Source organism: Drosophila eugracilis, unplaced genomic scaffold, assembly GCF_018153835.1.
Source record: "Drosophila eugracilis isolate 14026-0451.02 unplaced genomic scaffold, ASM1815383v1 contig_90, whole genome shotgun sequence".
Taxonomy (NCBI): domain Eukaryota; kingdom Metazoa; phylum Arthropoda; class Insecta; order Diptera; family Drosophilidae; genus Drosophila; species Drosophila eugracilis.
In genome coordinates this window covers 7,704,835-7,720,854 of record NW_024573812.1, presented here as the reverse complement: position 1 = coordinate 7,720,854, position 16,020 = coordinate 7,704,835, and the positions used below count along the sequence as shown (strand labels likewise).

The window sequence follows — 16,020 nt, the reverse complement described above, 5'->3', positions numbered from 1 at the left end:
TAAAGATGTTTCCGTAACCAAATGCTTTAACTTAAATCCACGCCAATTAGACATTCGTGGTCCTGTGCCGGCGATCTTCTACCTACCTCTTACCTAGACAACTTCTAGTCTTAGAAGTTACTCCCACTTGAGTTGATACACGCCGACAAGAAGTTACACGAGAATGAGTGCTTTTTAAAATGTAATTATTCTCCTTGATCTCTAATCATTAAACTTAAAAGGTACATATGTGCGTTTCCAGGGAAAGTTTACTTCAGGTGGTCAGGTCAGTTTAAGGTTCTCGACTACATAAGTCCGTGTTTGATGGCTTCGCTCTTGAAGCAGGCGCCGTAGGTTTCGGCGGCCTCACAGTGATCATCCGGCACACTGATGGCTGCACACGTGTCACCGATCTCGAGGGCCAGCTTTAACTTGGCTGGGTCGTTACCAGTGTACTGCTTTGCTTTCTCGCGCCCGGCATTCGTATCCAGCTTGCCGTTGGCGTCGATCAGACCAAAGTTCTTCATCACACAGGCGCGCAGGCACTTTCCAGCATAGGAAGAGGCCGGCTGCTTTTTCACGATTTCCTGCAGGTCGGCGTCAGAAGCACCCACTTCCGGCATACAGGCCTCGGCAGACTCCAGGAATTTTTCCATGGCTGCCTTTTCGTCAAAGCCGCGGACAAGGCTGGCGCAGAGGACTACTGCCACAAGAATGATTGGGGAGCAATGCATGATGTTTGGCCGATGTGTCCGTACTGAACTAATCTCAGCAATGAATACTAACGCTTTTATATCTAAATCGGCGACTCGCTCGGCTGTAACATTGCAACGTTCAGCTAATTGGCCGAAACGCGACCATTATTAGATATTTTTCAGTTAATGGAACAGCTAACAAAATCGATTCGGTCGACAAACTGACCGCCCTTATAAGACACGCACATCCGCAGCTAAAGTCCATGTAAATTAAAATACTCCAAAGTCATCACGTATTAACTAACAAATGTGCGAGAAGCCCAAATATCGAGATGTGCTATAAATTTTCATAAATGCCCTTTGAACAGTTGATATGAGCTAAAGAGCACAGTACACTCTAGTGGTTTTTAGAATGTTAAATTTGTGACAATATAATTTTTTATTAAGTTTATGCAGATATGTGCATGTATTTTAGTTTATAACTATAGGTTAAAAACCCTTTTTCTGTTTAAAAGTATAAAAATTAAAAAACGGTAAACTCCGATTTCGATAATGGCAAATGCTCATCGAATAATCAATGAAATTTTAAAACTATCTGTCAATGCTGTCAGCTTTAGGATGACTATTAGGCTTTGAATAATATCAAACGATTTCTTGCTAAAACAATTTTGGAAATTAAGAGTTTCTCTTTAAAATTAAAACAAGAAAAAACGCTTAAGTGTCTCGACTATCAGGTACCCAGGTAAAAAGTAAATCGATAGTAATGTCAAAAAATATTATTTTAAGCTAAGTTAAGTAATGTAATGTCTTATGTTATGTTATGTCTTTAATAAAATCTTGTTGATGCAACATTTTTTGCTGAAAATATACAATTTAAAAACGCAAAAATTACTCGATAATTCAAAATGATCAGACACTATAGCTTCCACTCTGAAAATACCAAAATTCGATTGAATCCGACACAACACAACACTGATAAGTTTACATGTACATACATACATAAAAATATTAAGTCGATTTTTCAATTTTGCTGAAGCGGTTTAAAAAGCTATGGTGAACACAAATAATTAATATTATAAAAGTGAACCAAGTGCTGAGAACAAGAAATCTTAAAGATATGTGAAAGTAAAACAAAAATTTCCTTGCACTTAGCAAAAAAAGCTTAAGAAGCGTTGTCTGAAGACTATAAATATATGGGAATAAACACATATATACATATACATCGTACACTTATAGAACAGACATTTAAATTCCGATTCACAAGCACATACATACATACATACATACGAAAAAAGGGGATTCCCCGCATAATATTGACATTTTATGTGCAATCTCGAGCCGGCACCAATCAGTTACTAAACCGACGAGCAACAATCAACATCTAAGTCTGCGAAAAAACATAAATTTTATAATATGGACACAGTAAGCTCTATTACATTTTTACTTAGTGCCTAACTAACTAACTAAAAACCATTGCCTGCGACAAATTATTGACTACGAAGCTTTTTGAGATAAAGTTTATTGTTTGATTTCAGCAATAATGAATTTATGGTTATTATATCATAAATCAATTAGTAGAAAGTGTGGAGATTCTAGTAGTTAGCTACAAATATATATACATACATATTTTGAAAAGTTAAGTTAACGACGGAGTTCAATACCGCCTGTTGCCAGATAGAGAAATCAGTTTCGTTTACGTTTCTTTCTTTATTTGCTTTTGAAGATGAAATATCTTAACTAGTCTGACTATCTTTATTATACGAATCAATTAGCTAGTTCTTATTGCTGCCATAATTAGATATGAAATCAAATTGTGGTCTTTTGAAAGATATAAAAGCAGTAACCATTGGTTTTTGAACATAGTCGGTTTTTTGAGTGAACCTGGCGCCGTCTTAAATATGGGTTACTCGAAAAATCTAGTAAAACGCTTCTTATAATAATTATTAACATTTGTTAACTAACAACGTTTAATTTCAGCAAGTAGATGCAAGGGACACGGAAAATCTAGTAAAACGTTTCTAATAATAATTGCTTGCATATATTAATCGACGTTCAATTTCAGATATTTAACTCAGCCTCTTATGGTACCAGGCAACTGACTAAACGACTAAGAAACCCCAGAGGTCCCTGTTTCTTGGCCAGTGGTTTTTTTCTGTTTTGGCTGCTTCTTTATCTAGCAGTCGTTGTGCCATTATTCCATAGTGTTCCAGGTCCCAAGTTTGTCGAGGATGCTTCCAAAGGTGTTTTCATTGCCCAAAGAGCAATGGAAAATCTACAAAATCTGGTCAAAATCGGACCTAAAGTTGTTGGCAGCGAAAACAACGAGAACAAGACCGTCCAGTTTCTTCTAAATGAATTGTCTATAATCCAAAAGAAAGTCATCGACGACCTATTTGATATGGAAGTTGATCTGCAGGAGGTTTCGGGATCATACATTCATTGGACAATGGTGAATAAGTATCAGGGAGTGCAAAACATAGTTATAAAGCTAAGTCCAAAGAACTGCAGCAGCGAGACTTACCTGCTGGTCAACAGCCACTTTGATTCCAAGCCAACCAGTCCTTCTGCCGGCGACGCTGGCCAAATGGTGGCCATCATCTTGGAGGTTCTTCGTGTGATATCCTCCACCAGGCAAACTTTCACTCATCCAGTAATCTTTCTGCTTAATGGAGCTGAGGAGAATCCTCTGCAGGGTTCCCATGGCTTTATTACCCAACACAAATGGGCTCCATTCTGCAAGTGAATAAATGGAGAAATGTACCTTTTCGAGACGATCTTTAACCCGTAACTTCTAGAGTTTTCCTCAATCTGGAGGGCGTGGCCGGTGGAGGTCGAGAGTTACTCTTTCAAACTGGACCCAACCATCCCTGGCTACTTGATGTAGGTCTTCCAAAAATCATTGGTCATTCATATTATACATTAAATAACTTTCAGTACTACAAAGAGAACGCTGTGCACCCATTCGCCACCACTTTGGGTGAAGAGATATTTCAAACTGGCTCCTTGCCATCTGATACAGACTTCGGTATTCTCACTAAATACGGAAACCTCATTGGTATGTATCATCAGATATAAATCACAAATATAATCCACATAATCGTTGCTATTTTAGGTCTAGATATGGCTCAAAGCATCAATGGATATACCTATCACACAAAGTACGATACTTATGACATAATTCCATCTAACTCTGTTCAAAGTATGGGTGATAATGTGCTTAGTCTGGTTCGCGCCCTTTCCAATGCCTCCCAACTGAATAATATTGGGGTGAGTATTAAGAGTCTCTTCGTGATGAGTAACATAATAGTCTACTCCGTTCTTAGGAATACGAGAACGGTCCATCTGTATTTTTTGACGTTTTGGGCCTGTTTTTCGTCAACTACACTAACAAAACCGGCATTACTTTGAATTTTTCGGTAGCTACAGTGGCCATAGTCCTAATCTACTTATCCCTCCGTCGCATGGCTACTAGTTCGGAAGTTTCTTCGTCATTTATCTTGTGCTGGTTCCTAGTGATTCTACTGGTACAGATATTTGCCGTAGGACTTGCCTTGGGTCTACCCCTATGGATTGCGAGTAGTTTTGATAGGAACGGTCTGAGCCTTACTTACTTCAGCACGCCTTCACTGATGTTCGGCCTATATGTCTGTCCATGTCTGTTCGGCTTGCTTTTGCCACCTTACATATTCATCGGTCTCCCTAGACACGTAAGTAAAAAATATCTAAAACTTTCAAAGGGATAATAAGTTTATATATCCATATAGAAAAAGACTTACTTTAGGCAACAACTGCATATGATTCTTCACGCCCATGCCTTCATATTGGCTCTCCTGGTAATCACATTAACCTCTTATGGTCTTCGAAGCACCTATGTCGTAACCTGGACTCTCCTGCTCTATGTAATTGCACTGGCCATCAACATGATAACGGGTCTGCACAATGCAGGAATCTCGTGGGCAGCGCCAGTAGTTATATTCCAAGTTTTCTCATTTCTGTACAACACTTATCTGCTGTATACTCTGCTGCAGACGATGCTTGCGATGATGGGTCGATTCGGCAGGTGGGTCCTGAATTTTTCCTTGGCTCTAAAGTTCTTTAAAAAAAAAATGCTTCCAGGTCAACTAACCCGGATTTAATTATGTGTGCTATCAACGCCTTGGGAACTGTTTTGGCAATGGGTTTCTTGGTGAGAATATAACTTTAACCTTTCTTCACATTTCAGTTAGATTAAAGAACTTCGTTGTATGTAGGTTCCCATTGTTATTATATTTCGACGACCTGGTCTGATCCTATTTACGTTGGTGACCGTGGCTAGTGTTAGTATCCTGGCAGCTACTTGCACCCACCTAGGATTTCCCTATAGGCCGAGGACCAGTGCTGAGCGTGTACCGTACTTGGTTCGTATTTGAAAGTCCCTTCAAGAGAGTTATTTACATAATATTCCATTCTTGTTCTAGCATGTTCGTCGTACCTTCTACGAATTCGATGGAAACGTTAGTAAAGAGGACTCCGGCTACCTGTTCAACTTCCAGGATCGCCTTGGACCAGCTCCACTACAAGGAACCAGTGTGAACCTAACTGGGTTAGTTGGCATTGAATCCGAGTGCGAGAAGCACATGATGTGTGATCAGCCACTTTACGATCACCGATGGGTGAAGAATCGTCTGAACGCCATGTGGCTACCTCGTGAGGAACTGATAGATCCTCCATACATTCCAGAGGTGAAGCTCATAAACAAGATGATCCTCGCCAATAAGACAACAGTCCGCTTTGAATTCACGATTAATACCACTGATCATACGAGTGTGTTTATTCAACCACTTCCGGACGTGAACATAACAAACTGGTCTTTTCCGGTCGAATACATTGGCCAGCAAACAACCTACCATGTATACTTCTCCTATGGCAAGGACAATACGCCATTATCCTTCTTCATCGATCTGTCGGTAAGTTGGTCCTTCTAATATCAAGTTACCGAAAAGTAATTATCTTTCTTTTCGCTTTCAGAAAACCAATGGCAACTTTGAGGTTCCCCTATTCAAGTTAGGTGTTTCCGCACACTTTATTGGCAGCAAGGGGGACGAGCTCAGCCAGAAGTTCGCCAAGTCTTTCCCGGACTTTGCCGTGCTGATCGAGTGGCCAACGTCATATCAACGATTTATTTTCTGATTCATTCTCAGCTACACGGATTCTTAGTGCCATTAAACACACAAGTGTGTTTCATATTCATAAAAGCTATTACTAAACAAAAATGTTTTCCCTTTTTTAAAAAAGTTGTTTAATGGCTTGTAGATTTGGAAAAATTCTAATCTAAATTATAGGGCTACGTCTGCAGATTAGAGGGAACCCCAAAATCTGTATGGACTTCTACTTCTTCTTCTACTTCTAGATCTTTCACAAATTGATAACCATGACCTAAGCATTAATTTTATCATTAAGGTTCTGAAAACATTTAAGATTATTTACAGGAACTGAGGAACGCCTGAAAAATATTGTGTAAAAAATAATATTTATTTACACTAGTTTAATGAATTTTTCCAGAGTTCTCAAAAGAATATGAATTTTATTGCCAAGCGTGTGTTTCGTATTAAATTGCCCACTTTATGTACCCATAAAATATCCGTGATAATTGATTTCACCAACAATTAAGCACTACAAAGCCTCGGCCATATAAAATGAGAAATAATTATTATTCTATGGCACCCGAATATACTTGGTAACAACTTAAGTCTAGTAGCGCCAGGTCTGAAACCAAAACCTTTTCTTATCTCAAAGAGTTGTGCTGTAGAAATCGAATTCATATCGGAAATCTTAATGGTTATTATAGATCCTAAAATACGTAGCTGGTTAGCAAATGTTTTATGTTTTGATATTAGATAGAGGTCTACGATTTACATACTTTGCTTATAGGTATTTTTGGGAAAATTTAAAGAAAACCTTATCAATTATTGCTTTTTATCAGGAAACCCTGGCTATGCTTATTTTATTGGGAAGGGCAGGGATTCGAGCAATAAAAATGAAAGATATGATTGATTACAATTTTCAGATTATTTTACGAATATAAAAGCGCTAGTAATGAGAAGCAAATCAGTCCAGTTCTAACTCTCGTTTTGAAAGCAAGACCGTGAGCCTGTAGAATCAAAATATGAGTGACAAGGACAAGCTCGTAAGGATAGTTATAGCATTTAGATGGTAAAGAAACCTAAAAACTCTCCTTTCAGATTTTGGACGAGCCCGTAGAGAAAGGAGAAAGATCCTTCTCAAAGAAAAATGGGAAGAAATACTTTCAACTTCCCTGGTACTCTGCCGGTGGCATTGTCCTGTTCTGGGGCCTGCTTTTTGTTGCAGTAGTGAAGCCCCTCTTCTACCGCTTGCCCGAACCCCTAACAGTCGAGGATGTCTCAAAAGGTGTCTTCATCGCCGAACGTGCCCAGGCCAATCTGTATGATTTCGAAGCCATCGGTACCAAAGTGGTCGGCAGCTATGAAAACGAGTATAAGACGGTGGAGTTTCTGCTGAAGGAATTAAATCTCATTAAGGAAAACATCCAGACGGACTATTTTGACATGGAAATTGACGTGCAACGCGCCTACGGTGCTTATGTTAAATGGAATCTGGTTAACATGTACCAGGGCATTCAGAACGTCGTTGTTAAGATCACTCCAAAGGGGAGTAGCAGTGAAAATTACATCCTGGTAAACAGTCACTTCGATTCCGTGTCTACTAGTCCCTCCACTGGTGACGATGGCCATATGGTCGTCTCTATTCTGGAGGTGCTGCGAGTGATAACGTCGTCGAGGGAGACCTTTGAACACCCCATTATCTTCTTGATCAATGGATCCGAGGAGAATTCAATGCAGGCATCTCACGGTTTCATTGCCCACCACAAATGGGCCAAGAACTGCAAGTAAGTACTTAGCATGATCTGGGATCAAGATAGAGCTTAAAAGTCTTATGGGAAAATGGATTCTTTCAAGGGTTGTCATTAATCTGGATGCAGCTGGCAGCGGAGGCCGCGAAATTATGTTCCAGACTGGACCGAATTACCCATGGCTGGTCAATGTAAACCATTTTATATTAACTTTAGAAAATTCTTAGAGATCTACTTATTTGTCTGATGTCTTACAGATATATAAGCTAGGTGCCAAGCATTACTTTTCCACCACCATGGCCGAGGAAATCTTTCAAACTGGCCTTGTGCCCTCCTACACTGATTTCGATATTTTCGTAGAATATGGAAACCTCATTGGTAAGCTAGGCAAACTGGTGGAGTTTAATGTTTTTTTTTAAATATATATAATTCTCTTAACAGGGTTAGATATTGGCCAGTGCATCAATGGATTCGTCTACCACACCAAGTACGATCGCTTCGATGTGATTCCCCGAGCTTCTCTTCAGAACACAGGAGACAACCTTCTCGGCTTGGTTCGAACCCTGTCCAATGCCACCGAGCTGCGTAATCTAAGCGTAAGCGACTCCATATTACTAGCGTAGCTTTCATTTTAATCGTGTTTATATTTATCCAATTAGGATAATGCAGTAGGTAACACCATTTTCTTTGACGTCCTGGGATTGCAGCTAATTAGCTATTCAGCCGAGACTGGTGTGAAGCTAAACTATGCCTTGGCTGCAGCTACCATTATCCTGGTCTATATATCCTTGCTGCGCATAGCAGATAAGTCGAGTGTCAGCTCCGAAAAGGTTCTGGGTTCTTTCGTTTTGGTTCTCGTGGTTCAGGTTATCGCCTTTGTTTTGAGTTTGGCTCTGCCTCTTTTGGTAGCATATGGCTTGGACAAATACGGGCTCTCACTCAGCTATTACGCCACACCATCGCTCCTGATCGGCCTGTATGTGTGTCCTTGTCTCCTTGGACTGGCTCTGCCCAGTTTCATTTATCTGAAGCTGAACAAGAATGTAAGTAGATTGGGTTATAACTGCTATTCGTAGATACTAATTATTGCCATTTGGACAGGATAAGATATCCTTTGCCCAACAAGTTCAGCTGGCACTCCATGGACACGCCGCTGTTCTTGCCATCCTTTGCATTGCTGTCAATTATTATGGAGTGCGTACCACCTACGTCATCACTTGGACTCTAGTTTTCTATGTCATTCCCTTGGCTTTCAATCTTCTAACCACTCTGCACGATCGAGGCTTTTCGTGGACGGCAATCCTTAAAATTGTCCAGGTCGCCCCGTTCCTCTACAACAGTTACCTCTTCTACTGCTTCATCGTGATACTCACTCCGATGATGGGCCGCTTTGGACTGTAAGCTAGTTATTTCTATTTTATAAAGAAACCCTAATAGGAATTTTTTTCTTTTAAGGAACACTAACCCGGACTTAATCATTGGGGCTTTGACTGCTCTAGGAACTATATTATCCATGGGATTTTTGGTAAATTCCCCCCTTCTAAGGTTCTTCAACAGTTCTAAGCTTCTTTCTTTAGATTTTACTGATTAATATGTCCCGCCGTTCCGGATTTATTCTCTTGGGTTTGTTGGCAGTGTCCGCTGCTTCTGTGTATATTGCCAGTTCTACTGAAATTGGATTCCCATACCGCGCCAGGACCAACGTACAGCGAGTCCAATACTTGGTTAGTTTTAAAGTTTAAGAGTTCTTAAAGACATTTTCGTAATATCCTGATAATATCTACAGCAAGTTCGCCGCGTCTTCTACGAGTACGACGGAACCCTGAGCAAAGATGAGTCCGGATACCTTTTCGATTTCCAGGATCGTCGCGGCGTTGCTCCGTTGCTGGACTCCAATGTCGATTTAACTGGCCTGGTCAACATGACATCCGATTGTGCCAAGTACATGATGTGCGGAATGCCATTGTATGATCACCGATGGGTGGAGTCCAAGGAAGATGGCATGTGGCTGCCACGAAAGAATCCTGTTTGGACACCATCAGAACCGACGCTCGAGCTGCTCAACAAAACGGTGCTGGCCGATGGCAAGACGGTTCGATTCGAGTTCAATCTGAATTGTACAGATCATACCAGCATTTTCATCCAGCCCAACGAGGATGTGACCGTCGGCAACTGGTCGTTTATCGAGGACTACCTAACCACCATCTCCCCGCCTTATCATATATATTTCGCTTACGGCATAGATGACTCTCCATTGAATTTCTTCCTGGATATTACGGTACGCAAACCAGTAATTAAAAATACGATACAAACTAAATTAGTTTTCCTTCCCGTAGAAATCCGATGCCGACTTTAATGTCCCACTTTTCCAACTGGGAGTTTCAGCGCAGTACATGCACGTCGATGGCGATGACGAGGCCGTCCATTTTGCTAATACTTTCCCCGAGTATGCAGTAACAATTACGTGGCCAGCTTTCTATAAGAAATATGAATTCTAAATTGCTATAATATAAGAATACTAGATAAATAAAATATATTAGAACTTTTAGAATAATTTGTTTTACTTGGAAAAATTCTTATCAAAGTTGGTTTAACTTTCTTTTGTCTTTAATTCCTATGGTAATATTGCCATTTTTAATTGCGGGGAATTTCCATTTCAAATTACCGATATTACCAATTTGTGTCCCTATCTTCAGGGTAATTATAAAAAACGATTATTATTCCACTTAGAAGTTCTTGAAAATCAGCAAATAATCGTTTGCTGTTAGGAATTATCTGAATTGATTCCCCGCACTTTTGCCATTCATATTCAATAAAGATTTAATTATGAAATCATCTCTATTAATAACAGTTAAAATGGTACAATTCTAAAATGTAAAGAATGTAACAGATAGAGAAAGCGTTGCCGGATCAATGTGAATCTATATGATAACATGGACTATAGGAGAAGGGAAATTTGAAGTATTTCAAGGGATGCCTAAGCAGAGCAGTTTATTATAGCAACCGGATAGCAGGGTGGTTTACCCTCATAGCTGCAGTGGATGCCATATTATTAAGTTTAAATATTCTTTTAACATAATTTAGAATTTTAGCTTAAATGACCATAAATGGGCAGTGATGTGACCATTGGTTAATAAGCATGCCTTGTATGGTTCTAGAAACAGTAAAATTATATTATATAAAACTCTTCTTTCGCCAATACTGGTCTTCATCCCTTTCATCTCTTATAGTAATAAAGGCTTGAATCATCAGTGCACCTATTCTTATTGTACCCTATAAAAGGTAATAAAAGGTTCTTCAATTCAAATGATTAGTTTTCAAGTGGTTACCAATATCATTGGTAACGACCATTAGGTTGTGGTGGGTCTGGATCCATAAAGATCCGCTATCGAAAAAAAGGCGTGTGAAACTGCTTCAGACATAACGATTATGATCTAGTTTGATTACTCTTTGATTCCCGCGGGGGTGGTTCAAGTAGTTCTAGTAAATAAATATTTAGATATGAACGAACGTTTAATGGAAAATTTGTTTATATTGATAGAACTTTATAACCACCATTTGAATTCACTTTATATGTTAGAAATATAGTATTTATTTGTTGTTTTATTAGATTATAAATCCTCAAGTTAACATATATAAAAATTATAAAAATTAAAATAGTTTTTTATATTAATTACTCTTGTCCCACCCTCGCGTTTATTACATTAAATAGGTAATAATCCATAATCTATATTACCGAACATGTGTACGATAACCAAAATGCTAATTCACATTTAGAGGTCGTAGCGACCACTTTTGGAATATAAAGGCCTTCGATTTTCACTTGGTTCCATTCTCTAGAAGACTTCGTCGTGAGCAGCAGCCACAGATCAGCAGGATGGGTGACAAGGACCTTCTTGTAAAGAAATTAGTTTTAATCCAAACAGATATTGATAAACTAACGACTGATTTATTTTAGTTGTCGGTCGATTCCGTTGAATCAGCCAGTGTTAAGAAGAAGAATGTCGGATCTAGGCTGCAGATCCCCAAAATCCCCTGGTACATGGCCGGTGGCTTTGTCCTTTTCTGGGCCTCTCTCTTCCTGGCTGTTGTAGTGCCGCTCTTCTACCGTCTGCCGGAGGCTAATACGCTGGATGATGTCGGAAAAGGAGTCTTTATCGCAGAACGCGCACAGGAAAATCTATACGAATTTGCAAAGATCGGCACCAAGCTGGTCGGAAGCGATGGAAATGAGAACAAAACTGTGCAGTTTATACTCAGGGAACTGGCACTGATTAAGGCAAATGTTCTAGAAGAGTACTTCGATATGGAGATTGACCACCAACTTGCTTATGGATCCTATGTTAGGAGCGGAGCACAATACCAATATCAGGCCGTGCAGAACATAGTGGTTAAAATAACATCCAAAGGCAGTACCAGCGATTCTTACCTTCTGGTGAACTCCCACTTTGACTCAAAGCCCACGAGTCCATCTGTCGGAGATGCAGGTCACATGATTGTGACCATGATGGAGGTGATCAGGATTATCACAACCTCGAAAATTAAGTTACAGCACTCGATCATCTTCCTTTTCAACGGTTCAGAGGAGAACTCCCTGCAGGCATCCGATGGATTCATCACCTCACACAAATGGGCACCCTACTGCAAGTCAGTTAAGAGAAAGTTTTTCAAAAGTTTAATTTTTAATTTGTTAATTTTTCTGTTATAAGGGTCGTTATTAATTTAGATGCAGCTGGCAGCGGATGTAAGGAGCTGTTATTCCAGACTGGACCCAACAACTCTTGGCTGGTCAAGGTAACTCAGTTTGAATATTCTTTATAAAGATAAAATCGAACAAACTCATTTATATCTTGCAGTACTACAAAGACTACGCCGAGCATCCATTTGCCACCACCATGGCTGAGGAAATTTTCCAAACTGGCATTGTGCCCTCGGATACGGATTTTGATATCTTCTCCGAGTATGCTAGCCTCGTCGGTAAGCAACAACCTCTTTAGGAGTGGACTTGTGCTGATGAATCCCTTTCTTATCGCAGGTTATGACATTGGTCTGGTCTGCAACGGTTTCGTTTACCACACAAAGTACGATCGTTATGATATTATTCCACGAGCTTCTATTCAAAACACGGGAGACAATCTTTTGGCCCTGGTAAAGGCCCTTGCCAATGCCCCAGAATTGGCAGACACTACGGTAAGTTATCTTTAAAAATACTGAAAAATGTTTCCTGATTAATTTTTAATATATTCCTATCCTAGGAAACCGGAAAAGCTGTCTTTTTCGATGTTCTGGGACTGTTCTTTATTAGCTACTCAGCGGACAGTGGCACCGCCCTCAACTACGCCGTTGCCGGAGCCGCCATCATCCTGGTTTATGTATCCCTCTTGCGCATAGCGGATGTTTCCAATGTAACCTCCGCCCAGGTCCTGAGTTGGTTCGTTCTCATCCTTGTACTCCAAGTTGTTGCCTTTGTCCTGGGACTGGCTCTGCCCATAGTGGTGGCTTACATGTTCGATAAGTACGGCTTATCACTCACCTACTTCAGCACTCCGGCACTTCCTCTGGGCTTGTACGTTTGCCCGAGCCTGGTGGGTCTTGCTCTGCCCAGTGTCATCTACCTTAAGCTGCAGAAGAATGTGAGTTTAACATATTTGGATAACTATCAGTCTTAGTAATGTATCATTTAAAACACAGGAGAAACTTAGCTATGCCCACCAACTTCAAATGGCTCTGCATGGACATGCTATTGTTCTGTCGATACTCGGAATCGCCATCAATTATTATGGTCTGCGTAGTACCTATGTCATTACATGGACCCTGATCTTCTATGTCATCCCATTGGCCTTTAATCTGGTGACCACTCTGCAGGATCGCGGCTTCTCCTGGACCGGAATCGTGAAAGTGATCCAGGTGTGCCCATTCCTATACAACAGCTATCTTTTCTACACATTCATCGTTATTCTTACCCCAATGATGGGTCGTTTTGGACAGTAAGTTTGGCTGGGATTTCGGAAGAAATGATTTCGGATCATTCTTGTATACTTTTCAGAACCACCAATCCCGACTTGATTATTTCTGCTTTGGCCGCCTTGGGAACAATTCTTTCAATGGGCTTTTTGGTAACTATTTGTGTAGCTTTAAACTTTAAAGATTCCCTAACCAAATTAAAATATTTATCTATAGATTTTACTTATTAACGTTTCACGTCGATCTGGCTTGATTCTTGTGGCTTTGCTGGCCGTAAGTGCTGCCACCATTTACATTGCCAGCTCCACAGAGATTGGTTTCCCTTATCGTCCCAAGACCAATGTTGAGAGGGTGTACTATTTGGTAAGGGCGGTAGTTATACTATTTAGAAACCCTTTAACTAACTGCTTTTTACCTTTCGCTTCCAGCACGTTCGAAGAACCTTTTACGAATACGACGGAGCCATCAGCAAGGATGAGTCTGGTTATCTCTTCAACTTCCAAGATAGACGTGGCAGTGCTCCTCTAGTGGAGGCCAAAGTGGATCTAACTGGCATGGTGAGCATGGCCTCCGACTGCGAAAAATACATGATGTGTGGAGTGCCCTATCCCGATTCCCGGTATGTCAAGAGTCGTTTGAATGGAACTTGGTTGCCGCGGGAAATACCCATTGAACCAGCCACCGATAAACCCTTGGAGCTCCTTAACAAAACGGTTCTGGAAGATGGCATAACCGTTCGATTCGAGTTCAAGATAAATTTCACGGACCACTCGACCCTGTACATCCAGCCTTACGAAGATGCCACCATCACCTATTGGTCGCTACTCGAAAGCTATTTGTCCAGTACACCACCTTACTATCTATTCTTCACTTACGGCGTAGATGATTCGCCCGTAAGCCTAATCCTTGAGATCCAGGTAGGTCACTGGTACATCTAGATATCAGAAATGCGTTTTTATTGGTATCGTTTCTTGTTATCCAGAAATCCAATGGCGACTTCAATGTGCCAGTCACTCAAATCGGAGTTGGCAGGCAATTCATGCACACTCGAGGAGATATAACTGCTCAGCAGTTTGCCGAAACATTCCCAGACTGCGCCGTCCTGATTGATTGGCCAGCCGATTACCACAGATACATATTTTAATTGAATTAGAATTTCATAAATAGTAATAAAAAAAAAGAGTTATTACGTAAATTTAAAACCTCTTTGACTACTTTATCAACCAGGTATATGGCTTTGGCAAAACTATTATACTGGCAAGGTATAAAATAATAAAAACTTTCAAGTACACCCATGAGGGATAAGATTGCTTTTCGCTCTATATGCTAGGTTTGTTGGAGTTTTGCTTGTTACAACAAAAATTGTTCATTTAATTAGTTTTAGGTTAAAAATCCCTAACGTCCAAATGAATAAAAATAGGTTGGTGATTGTAGGGCAAAACAAGCAAAAACGCTATAGTCGAGTGCAGCGACTATAACATACCCGTTACTGGTTTACACAATTTTAAAGAAAGAAGATGGCTTGATGACGACACGGAAAATCCTAAAATATTGGGACTTTCTGAAGAGGCTATATTAATGTAAAATTATTGGGACTTTCTTCCTTCCTTTTATGTAAAATTATTCGGTCAATCCTCAACGACCTGCTCATGCAAAACAGTTGGAGACACCCGAAACACTCAAATCAGTTGAAGACAATCGAATCATGCATCCCGAAACATGGGTGTTTCAAACACTCCCTTTTTTGCTGTAAGTGTTTTGGGTGTTTGTGCAACAGAGTAGTTTGTGCGTATGAGCACATTCGAAATGACCAGTGCAAGGCACCCTATTTTAGGGTGCCGATCACACTCTAAGTGCCGAAAACGCATAAATAATTCGGGTGCACTTGTTGTTTGGGTGTACCCTTGCCGTTCTCTGGTAAATAAATTTTTAGTTAGTGAAGTTTCTAATGATGGTTTGTGTCTGAGATAACTTTAATATTCGATTGTCCAAGCCGAAAAACATCGATAGTGTGGGCAAATTTTTCGAGAGCAACATCATAACCGATACTTGTCCAAGTTCCATATATAAACTTTTATTAAAATCCGATTAGTAACACATACACTGGTTCCTTTTCATTCTGAAATGTATGTCAAGTCTTAGTCGTTGAACAAATATATACTCTGGTATTACACAAGTAAAAAATTACGGATAATAAATTTAACCCTAACAAAATAATTCATTTATAAATTCTTCATTCTTTTGAGCAGGACTTCTGCATGGATAAGATACATATGTTGAATAAGAGTAATTTATTGAAATGCTTGAAAAGAAAAGTAATGCCTTTACAAGCAACTGGATTTTGCGTTTTAATACTTATAACAAATACTTTACACAAAACGTGTGGTTTTAAAATAAAAATGTTGATACATTTATCTTTTTTTTTTTTTGCTAATAATGCACATCCCTGATGGGTTCATATCTGAAAAAATATTTCAAGTCCCCGTGCAATGTAAGCCTCTTGGTATCGAC

General features: G+C 39.9%; 4 protein-coding genes across 4 annotated transcripts; 3 read left to right on the top strand and 1 right to left on the bottom strand.

Moving 5' to 3' along the window:
- Positions 1-168: 168 nt before the first annotated feature.
- Positions 169-726, bottom strand: LOC108112239 (general odorant-binding protein 28a). Its single transcript, XM_017222060.1, has one exon. It carries the CDS (start codon positions 711-713, stop codon positions 285-287), a length of 429 nt encoding a protein of 142 aa, XP_017077549.1. The 5' UTR covers positions 714-726; the 3' UTR covers positions 169-284.
- Positions 727-2,087: 1,361 nt separating this feature from the next.
- On the top strand, positions 2,088-5,913 carry LOC108112132 (endoplasmic reticulum metallopeptidase 1-like). Its single transcript, XM_041819747.1, has 11 exons — positions 2,088-2,096; positions 2,737-3,413; positions 3,470-3,554; positions 3,609-3,729; positions 3,787-3,941; positions 3,998-4,381; positions 4,439-4,734; positions 4,791-4,860; positions 4,925-5,071; positions 5,132-5,620; positions 5,682-5,913. The coding sequence occupies exons 1-11, from the start codon at positions 2,088-2,090 to the stop codon at positions 5,841-5,843; spliced, it is 2,595 nt and encodes an 864-aa protein (XP_041675681.1). The 3' UTR covers positions 5,844-5,913.
- Positions 5,914-6,761: 848 nt separating this feature from the next.
- Positions 6,762-10,043, top strand: LOC108112131 (endoplasmic reticulum metallopeptidase 1). Its single transcript, XM_017221881.1, has 11 exons — positions 6,762-6,840; positions 6,896-7,581; positions 7,652-7,736; positions 7,803-7,923; positions 7,987-8,141; positions 8,205-8,588; positions 8,647-8,942; positions 9,001-9,070; positions 9,123-9,269; positions 9,332-9,823; positions 9,882-10,043. Exons 1-11 carry the CDS (start codon positions 6,820-6,822, stop codon positions 10,041-10,043), a joined length of 2,619 nt encoding a protein of 872 aa, XP_017077370.1. The 5' UTR covers positions 6,762-6,819.
- A 1,347-nt stretch (positions 10,044-11,390) lies between these two features.
- On the top strand, positions 11,391-14,704 carry LOC108112229 (endoplasmic reticulum metallopeptidase 1-like). Its single transcript, XM_017222049.1, has 11 exons — positions 11,391-11,443; positions 11,504-12,192; positions 12,255-12,339; positions 12,402-12,522; positions 12,581-12,735; positions 12,801-13,178; positions 13,237-13,532; positions 13,592-13,661; positions 13,726-13,872; positions 13,938-14,426; positions 14,492-14,704. The coding sequence occupies exons 1-11, from the start codon at positions 11,423-11,425 to the stop codon at positions 14,651-14,653; spliced, it is 2,613 nt and encodes an 870-aa protein (XP_017077538.1). The 5' UTR covers positions 11,391-11,422; the 3' UTR covers positions 14,654-14,704.
- The last annotated feature ends 1,316 nt before the right edge of the window (positions 14,705-16,020 follow it).

Excerpts from the sequence above, each read along its gene's own strand:
- LOC108112239 (XM_017222060.1), bottom strand. The coding sequence starts at position 713 with ATGCATTGCTCCCCAATCATTCTTGTGGCAGTAGTCCTCTGCGCCAGC.
- LOC108112132 (XM_041819747.1), top strand. Across the intron at positions 3,730-3,786 it reads TAAATACGGAAACCTCATTG|GTCTAGATATGGCTCAAAGC; the intron begins GTATGTATCATC and ends TTGCTATTTTAG. Across the intron at positions 5,621-5,681 it reads CCTTCTTCATCGATCTGTCG|AAAACCAATGGCAACTTTGA; the intron begins GTAAGTTGGTCC and ends TTTCGCTTTCAG.
- LOC108112131 (XM_017221881.1), top strand. The coding sequence starts at position 6,820 with ATGAGTGACAAGGACAAGCTC. Across the intron at positions 9,270-9,331 it reads TACAGCGAGTCCAATACTTG|CAAGTTCGCCGCGTCTTCTA; the intron begins GTTAGTTTTAAA and ends TAATATCTACAG. Across the intron at positions 9,824-9,881 it reads ATTTCTTCCTGGATATTACG|AAATCCGATGCCGACTTTAA; the intron begins GTACGCAAACCA and ends TCCTTCCCGTAG.
- LOC108112229 (XM_017222049.1), top strand. The coding sequence starts at position 11,423 with ATGGGTGACAAGGACCTTCTT. Across the intron at positions 12,523-12,580 it reads CGAGTATGCTAGCCTCGTCG|GTTATGACATTGGTCTGGTC; the intron begins GTAAGCAACAAC and ends TTCTTATCGCAG. Across the intron at positions 12,736-12,800 it reads CAGAATTGGCAGACACTACG|GAAACCGGAAAAGCTGTCTT; the intron begins GTAAGTTATCTT and ends TTCCTATCCTAG.